An 8,876-nucleotide genomic window follows, 5' to 3' on the forward strand; every position below is an offset into this window, starting at 1 on the left:
TGTGAAATCCATGCGGGCCAGATGTGGGCCGGATCTGGGCCGAAACTGTCTGCTGTCTGGGTTTAGATTAAAAGTTTTTTTTAATTTAAAGTCCTGTAATAAATTAAATTAAAGTCCTGTAATAAGCTTTATTATTATTATTATTGTTGTTGTTATTAGTATTGATTGACAGCCCTAGTACTTATCCTTTAATATTTAAAAAGACCCAAAGCAGGAACTGAACACCCCTCCCCCTTGAGAATGGAGATCTTTTAAAGCAGCTTTTGAGGAAACACTTACACAGAAACACTTTCCCTGTCAGACACCTGGCTGTTCGGTACATTGTGAGGTATGTTCTTACAACTTTAGTTTATATTTTAGCATTACTTACAATTAATCTAGATAAGTTATTTATTACATCATGGGAATCTTGTTATGAATATTAGGTTATAAATATAAACATATGAAAGATAAATGTGTTGAAGCGCAAAATGGTAGATTGGAATGCCAAGGTCTTGCATTTGATTGTCAAGAAATATACATGCTGATCAAATATACCTTACAATTGCTGTTAGTTACTTCAAATAATAGCAACTTTTCAATCAATACATATAAATGAGCTGACTTTATCTGAAATAGCTGCTTTCTTCTCTGCTGTTCTACTCAAAAGATTGTAAAAGACATAAGGTGTTAAAATTACATTTTTGTAGCTTTAAGGAAAAAAAATAAAAATGAAACCTGCTTAATTAAAATACATTTATTGGAATGCAAGGCAACTTACGGTAAGACAAACTAAAACGTGACTGTGGTCATAAACACACTGTTAAATTTATATATTTGTCTGAGCAGGGTCCTCAAATAAGCAGATGTGTTCTGGTCTTAGGTTCACTTCTCTATAGTTTAAGGAAGTGACTTTGATGCAGCTGAACAGAGGGACTGTGACTGACATTAGACACATTTGCATCCACTGGGTCATTTGATGTGAACTTCTGGTAAAACACTCTTTTAGCAATGCCAAAGCCATGGGTTCCATTTAGAGGGAGCATACATAATATATTGTTGAAAGCAGTGTCAGTTCAAATCATCTGAATGAATGGAAAAGTGGTGTTAGGATGCAGATACATGTGATACATACAATGTAAATATCAAATTATGTCACAAGCTGAAAGACACATAAATCTCATATGTAAAATATTTTGTTTTACACAACAGGAGTTGAGGGATGCAGCTGGTAATTTTTTTCCTGTTGATACTGACACACACATATGCAGATTACCCTGCATTAAAAGCTGTTCTGTCAGAAAAGGGTCTCAGAGATGGTAAGTTCTTCACATGCACATAAAAGTCACTGCAATGATCACATCTATATATCATATTTACACTAAGCTAGCCTGGTTGGCAATAATTTACACTCCAAACTCCACTCACCATTGTCTGGTTGAGGTGGACAAAAGTAAACTAGAGAGCAGAGTAATGCCCCCATTCACACTGCTAGTGAAACGCAGTGATAGCAAAATGATCCCATTCATTTTCAATGGGTCCCATTCATTTTGCGATTTCCAGCGACACAAGCAACAATGACCATTTCTGAAGCAATATGGACATGTCCAGTGACTCAACAAAGCTCACAGATGTTTAACTCTATGCAAATAAGCATTAACTTTTAGGAGAGACAACCAATGGGAGTGAAGTTAGTGGAGCGCACGTAATCCATCAGGTGCTTCTCAAACAGAAGGCTGCATCCTACAGAGGCTGCGTCCTTCCTAGTTCAGTCCTTCAGAGTCTTGTAGGCTAGAGTCCTCCTCGGCATGAAACGCTAGAATGAGACAGTCTAGTACAGGGCTGTCCAAACTCGGTCCTGGAGGGCCGGTGTCCTGAAGAGTTTAGCTCCAACCCCAATTAAACACACCTGAACCAGCTAATCAAGCTCTTACTAGGCATACTAGAAACTTGAAGGCAGGTGTGTTGAGGCAAGTTGGAGCTAAACTCTGCAGGACACCGGCCTTCCAGGACCGAGTTTGGACAGCCCTGGTCTAGTAAGTGCGCGTGGCTACGTCACATATGTGACCCTCACCGTCCGATTGAGATGGCCTTCAGCGACGTTTGATGACGTGGCAGCCGAGATATGCAGCCTTCCGTTTGAGAAGCACCCATCAGATACTCTAATGCAGGCGTGTCTGGTCATGTTCCTGGAGATCTACCTACCTGCAAAATTCAGTTCCAACCCTGATCAAGCACACCTGTCTGTAATTATTGAAGCTCCTGAAGATCTAAATTAGTTACAGGATTGGGCACCCCTGAGTTGTATTCCAGAAAGCAAGGTTAACTTACCGTCACATATACCCTGAACTCTCGGCTGGTTAACCCAAACCTGGCTTACTTGAGGTATGCTGGTTCCAAAAACGTGTCCGGGAGTAAGTTCAGTCAACTCAGAGTATGTTCACGGTTAACACACAAAACATTCTCAATAGAGGGACAAATCGACAAGTCATTATGGAAACGGACGTTAAGAAAAAGCGCACCATGAAGCCTCTCTGCGTCACTGAGAATAAGAATTACATTGTTTGTTTGATGCCAATTATATAGTAAGAAATATCCCCGTTTTCTTATTGCCAGTGATGAATTACCTTGTATGAATAAACTTGTGTATATTTGATATGTGATGATGTCAAAAATGTGGTGTTGTAGATGTTTATGTTTTTATGTGTTCAGTGTCTCAAATGATGGCTGTTTGGATACAAAACAAACTGAAGAGTACTGAAATCCCAGAGGTCCGGGGTGGGGTGGACATTGGGATCGGCACTGTAGAATATGTCATCTCGAAGTCAGTACACAGTACACTGACAAACAATTAAACCAAATGAACAAATGCATCACATGTGATGAACAGTTTACTTCATAAACTGTGTGCATGTCTCCAGCATGCAGGTTGTGCAGTGCAGCATGTCAGGCCCATCAATGGAATTTGTAAATGGAATAGGTGTATCTGTGGAAGTTAGCCAACTCTCATTAGCTATCACAGGCAGCTGGGCAACACAGTTTGGTATCATGTAAGTAAACCAGTGAATCATTGGAATGAGAATGAAATCATTTGCAATCATATCAGTTTCACTTCTCAGGTGGTCTTGGAAGCAAATAACATGTTCTATCAGTGGTGGACATTAACAAATTAAGTTTTACATTAAGAGTATTTTTACTTTGAGAACATTCCAAAATACTTTTTACTCAACTACATTTCTTAAAAACATGTAATTTCATATCATTTTGAACTAGACAAATCATGGCCCACTCTGAGATATGATATCTGTAAACTTGAAGCGAGCAACAGTTCTATGGTCAGAAACACCTTGCTGATGAACAGAGAATTGTCAAACTAGATTAAACTGATAGAAAGGATACAGTCACTTAGATATCCCCTTTTTACAGTTGTGGTGAACAGAATAGCATCTCAGAATCCCGCCTTGATAAATATCAATTTCTGCTGAGGCACACAAATGTGACCCTGCCTGTGAAAACCCAGCTAAAGTCATTTTTTTGTGCACCATCCGCATTAATCCATTGATCCAACCTGCCTTGTGTCAACAGTCAGCATTGATAATAATAATAAAAAATGTATAGGCAGAGAGCTGTCATAAATTAATTAAAAATACTGACTCTCTTGAATATCTGCTTATTAGTCATTGCTAATGAAATAAATAAAAGATATGGTGCTGTAGAACCCCAGAGTGTATTAAACATTGATGCTTTAATCGAAGCTGTGCAAAGGTAAAGCAATAAGCAGAATTCCACAAGTAGCCCCAAATCCACACTCCAGAGCCATGTGGGTAGACCCGATCCTCCCTATACGCAAAATAGGACCCCCGAAACACCAGGGGCCCCCTTGCTCTCAAAGATTATTTAATTTTAGTTTTGTTTTTTAATTTGGCCAGCGGTTATGAAAACATGAATGATCATTTATTTGAATGATAAATGATATAATGATAAAAATCTGTCAAATCATTTAATGTGAATGTCGTACAGTCTTGCTCGAGACTAAAAAAACGAGTTGAAAGACAACCGAGCCGCGGGAGAGACACTGTTTCTCAAGCGCTTTCCGCGAGCGCGATTCAAGACAGAGTGAAACAAAATGTGTTTCATTCATTCGTTCGTAACCACTCATACCCCACTCCACCACCGACACAGTTTTGCATAGGGCCCCCAGGAGTCTAGGATCGGCACTGCATAATAACGACTTTATTCAACAATTCTTCTCTTCCGGGTCATTCTCTGCCACCATTCACGAGAGTACCACAATGCATGCGTGTGATGCTGATGACACAGGAGCCGGAACAAGCAGTGGAACACACACGTATGTGTCATAGTACTCTCGTGAATGGTGGTGGAGACTGACTTGGAAGAGAAGAAATAATTGAATAAAGTTGTTATTTTTGTTTTCTTTTCACACAAAACATTCTCGTAGCTTCATAAAATTAAGAGTGAACCACTGATGTCACATGGACTATTTTAAGGATGTCCTTACTACGTTTCTCGGTCTTGAACGTGGTAGTTCCTTTGCTGTCTATGCAGGGTCAGAAAGCTCTCGGATTTCATCAGAAATATCTTAATTTGTGTTCCGAAGATGAACAAAGTTCTTGCAGGTTTGGAATTGCATTTTGTGGAATTCCTGGAATCACTCTTCACTTAGAAACACACAGACTTGATTATAATTTTTCTATGCTTGTTAATTATGGTTTTGCTGTAATTTTATGTTTCTCATGCCTATAAATCAACAAATTAACCATTATGCTTTCACCATCTGCTATTCATGCCATTATGCCTGGCAAGTTAAGAATCATGAAGTATGTCGTGTCTATGTGCGGGATTTTACATTTTAGAAATATGCATTATATATCAATAAGATGTGTTAATAAGACATTTGCAACATCAAGGAGTTATGTTGTTCTTTGAGTATGTAAAATGATTGTCTTTTGTTCTATGATTGCAGCCATGATGGTGGCTCAGTTGATCTGGCTGTGTACAATATCAAAATCAAAACCCTCCTGGGGTTAGGGGATGAAGCTGGCCGACTCTCCATCACTACCATTTCCTGTAGTGATGACGTAGGAGGTGTGCACATTCAGTTCCACGGAGGTGCTAGGTAAGACCAGTTTTAAAACAAACTTTGGTTAACAAAACATAAAAGACTTAAGATTTTAAGTGCTACCTAAAGATATGCACAACAACTGTGAATATCTGTCATGACTTAAAGGGGTCATATGATGCTGCTAAAAAGAACATTATTTTGTGTATTTGGTGTAATGAAATGTGTTTATGCGGTTTAAGGTTCAAAAACCACATTATTTTCCACATACTGTACATTATTGTTTCTCCTCTATGCCCCGCCATTCTGAAACGTGTCGATTTTTACAAAGCTCATCGGTCTGAAAAAGCGAGGTGTGCTGTGATTGGCCAGCTATCCAGTGCATTTTGTGATTGGCCGAATACCTCAAGCGTGTGACGGAAATGTAACGCCCCTCACCATACTGTGATGATGCCCTTTCAGGCCAGAGCGATGATTCAAAAACATGAAAACCCATTATAAATGAGGCATTCGTTGCATCCAGTGGGGACATAATTATGGATTATAATGACTTATACGGTCTTTTTATGCGTTGTGTTGCATCGCGCTGCGTAAACATAAAACCATGTCTGCATTTGTGATCGGAGAAACTACAAACAACAAGCCCTACTCTACACTGCCCAAAAAACTCGCTTTAAATATATAAAATATAAAAACTCTTTAAATATAAAAAAAAACGTACTTACAGTCTTTGAGTCAGAACAGACAGCATTGTAGTCTACTCTACCAGGATCAGGAAACAGTCCTCCATAAAATGTGCTGCACACATCTGAATATTTGGGTTGAAGTGTTCTGGAACAGTGTTGTAAATACAACTGAACCACTGATTTCTAGTCGTGTCCATTTTTGGAAGGCCAAACAAAGTAGTTTCGCTTTCACAACGAAGCACTGCTTCACACACGGTGGCCTAGAGTGAGCAGAGGCCGGGGGATAAAGTGAAGAACGGCCGGTGGGCTGAGTGAGCAGAGGCGGCGGGCTTGAGAACAGCGCGGCCGGCAGATTCGACGAAGGAGCGTCCGGAGGGCTTGCGGCAACCACATGTGACGACCCCAGGCTGGACTCCGCTTCGTCCACGGTGAAAGCCGATCCGGCGATCCACAGCGCAAAGTTGTTGTATTTCCTCAGCAACCAGCACGGATTAGCTCCAGGCATGACGAAGCAGATATCGTCCTCTTTTGGAAGGCCAAACAAAGTAGTTTCGCTTTCACAATGAATCACACAGCGCCTTCGTGACATGGCAGCGGCAACAACAATACTACAGCGAGAATCAAAGTTATGCCTTCATTCTTTGCGTGAACATTTGGGCGGCGTTATGCAAATCTTCCCACATCGTGACATAGACATGTGGGGGCGTGTTAGAACGAGCCGCTTTAGGTAGGTGTGGCTAACTCTTAACTTTTATAAAGAATATCTCTTTGGATTTGAGACTTTAGTCTTTGCAACTTTACAGATCTTCTTTATGCACCAAGAGCTTGTAACACTCCAAAGAGAAAGGAAAAATTGAAATCGCATCATATGACCCCTTTAATTGTGACTGCCACTAATGAAGCTGTTAATCATAGTCATAGTCGCCAATTTCCTACATAAAAGCACAAGATATTCCCCATTCATTTTAATGGATCAAAAAATTGATAGGGAACCTCTATAATTTGTGGGTCTTACATATTTCCTCTGTGGATTATAATACATTCAATGCATCATTAGAATTTGTCTTTGCATTTTGATTAAAAAGGAAACTCCAAAATGGAAACTCGACACCATCATCTCATCCATTAGTAGCAGTGGTGCTACTTCTTCACATTATCAGTCGTCTACATCTGTCTCTGGTTAGCTGCATTATTTAAGGCGACCATTATTTTAGAATTTATCATCTTGAGCTTCCGGTATGCAGTTGAGTGAGTGAGGCGCGTCCGGGAGCTGCTCCGTAAATTGTTTTTTTTTAATAGTTAATGGGAACGTTTCGTATTTTTAATGATCTAGGACGATGCCTACAACACTAAGTAACACTTTAATGCTAGTTGGAGCTTGTTTTGATCACTACTATGACTAAACCCAGGCGCGTTTCCCCTGTTCTTGATGAAGCTGACGACGCCGGCAACATGGCCGCAATTGCTTCGGAGTTAACACCAGGGGCCTCATTTATAAAATGTGCGTACGCACAGATTTGATCTTAGAGTGTGCGTACGCTAAAATCCACGGCAACATTCATATTTATAAAAATGGTCTTTGAGGTGGAAAAGCACTTACCGCCACGTCAGGGTCTGAGCAGGCGTACGCACTTTTCCTTGTGGCAAAGTCGGAGTACTGCAGCTATTTGAACATCTAAGCTGCAATAATAATAAGATCATAATAATAATAGATCATGTTAATGATCATGTTTCATCGTGCTTTTATTGAATCAGTTTTGTCTCTTTCTCTGGTCGTATGGTTTGGTCAAACATCTTTAAAAGCGAGAAATTCTTTAAACCAGATAGTTAAATGGTCTAGTCGATTGGTGGGTGAGTCACAGTTGGATCCAACATCGTTGTATACCAGACAGTTGCAACGAATGTCTACTTCTATTTTAAATGATGACTCCCACCCTTTGCACAGTGAGTTTCAGCTTCTTCCCTCTGGGCGGAGGTTTTTAATCCCAAGGTGTAAAACAAAGCAATATAAAAACAGCTTTGTTCCCGCTGTTTTAACTGTGTTAAATAAGCTGTAGGATGGGGGAGTCTTGGAGAATTTATATCATGTATCTTGTATCATATTTTTGTTATCTGTTGTGTTATATTTTTAAATGTGTTTTTTGAATTTGTGTTATGGATGGTTGTCACTGTCATTTTACTGCAAGACAAATTTACCATATCATCTGCTGCTTTGCTTCTGTGAAAATGAATAGAGACATCAGTCCAATTTTTCTTTCAATAGTTTTTTAAAGTTTTGCAAGAATTTTGTGATATTAAACTTATTAGTTGTCATAGCAAGTGATTTTAAAAGTAGGATGGCTCACTTTTTATAAAATGACTGAAAATTTCACTTGAATTCGTAGTTTATACTTACTTTTGGAAACCTAATTGTTTTATTATTATTATGGTTATGATTATTATTATTTCTGTTGTTTCTAAAAGTAGTAATTTTGAAAATAGTCAAAAGAAAAAATATATCCACACACACATTGTTTGTCCACAGAATAATTACACATTATTAAATAAAAAGCATCCCCGCACGAACCTCTCCGCTGTCACGGAAACGGGTGTGTGGAGGCAGGCAGGACGACGAGGACGACAAGTATTCCAATAATGACATTTATTGTAGACACAACAAGGCAGGTTCAGGTAGGTGAGACACACACTCGGGGTAACATTAACAATAACCGCCAATGCTCAGACAGACAGGAACTAATATGTGGTGGATAATTAGTGGCAGACAGGTGAGCACAATGAGGGTAATTAATGATTAGTACGGGCTAAACCAACACAAAGGGAAGAAACCACAACAAACAGTCCACAGGGGCGTTACATCCGCCAGCAGGACCTCAATTTCAGACTTTTTTTTTTCTTTGTGCTCATCATTCTCAAGCATAGAAATTCGGATTTTGGCGTGTGCTCTTTTATATGGTAATGATTTTCATGATCATTTGCGATTTATAAATGTCACATCTGGAAAAGAGGCGTACGCACGTGTTTTTGTGCGCACGTTCGTTTTCTCTGAATCGCACTTATGCACTTTTGAGAAATGATCTTAGAACAAATTTAGGACGGTTTATACGCAACATTTTATAAATGAGGCCCCTGGT

The 8,876-nt window shown here is 39.4% G+C and overlaps 1 protein-coding gene across 1 annotated transcript in view; it reads left to right on the top strand.

Moving 5' to 3' along the window:
* The first annotated feature begins 281 nt into the window (after positions 1-281).
* Positions 282-8,876, top strand: part of bpifcl (BPI fold containing family C, like) — a 31,940-nt gene continuing 23,345 nt past the window's right edge. Inside the window, exons 1-5 of the mRNA XM_016477960.1 lie at positions 282-328; positions 1,192-1,298; positions 2,692-2,803; positions 2,901-3,029; positions 4,964-5,116. Coding sequence (XP_016333446.1) covers positions 1,202-1,298; positions 2,692-2,803; positions 2,901-3,029; positions 4,964-5,116 — 491 coding nt within the window. The 5' untranslated portion in view covers positions 282-328; positions 1,192-1,201. The remainder of the gene's footprint in view (positions 329-1,191; positions 1,299-2,691; positions 2,804-2,900; positions 3,030-4,963; positions 5,117-8,876) is intronic.

The sequence above is a fragment of the Sinocyclocheilus anshuiensis genome, unplaced genomic scaffold (assembly GCF_001515605.1).
Source record: "Sinocyclocheilus anshuiensis isolate Anshui unplaced genomic scaffold, SAMN03320099.WGS_v1.1 scaffold1945, whole genome shotgun sequence".
Lineage (NCBI taxonomy): Eukaryota > Metazoa > Chordata > Actinopteri > Cypriniformes > Cyprinidae > Sinocyclocheilus > Sinocyclocheilus anshuiensis.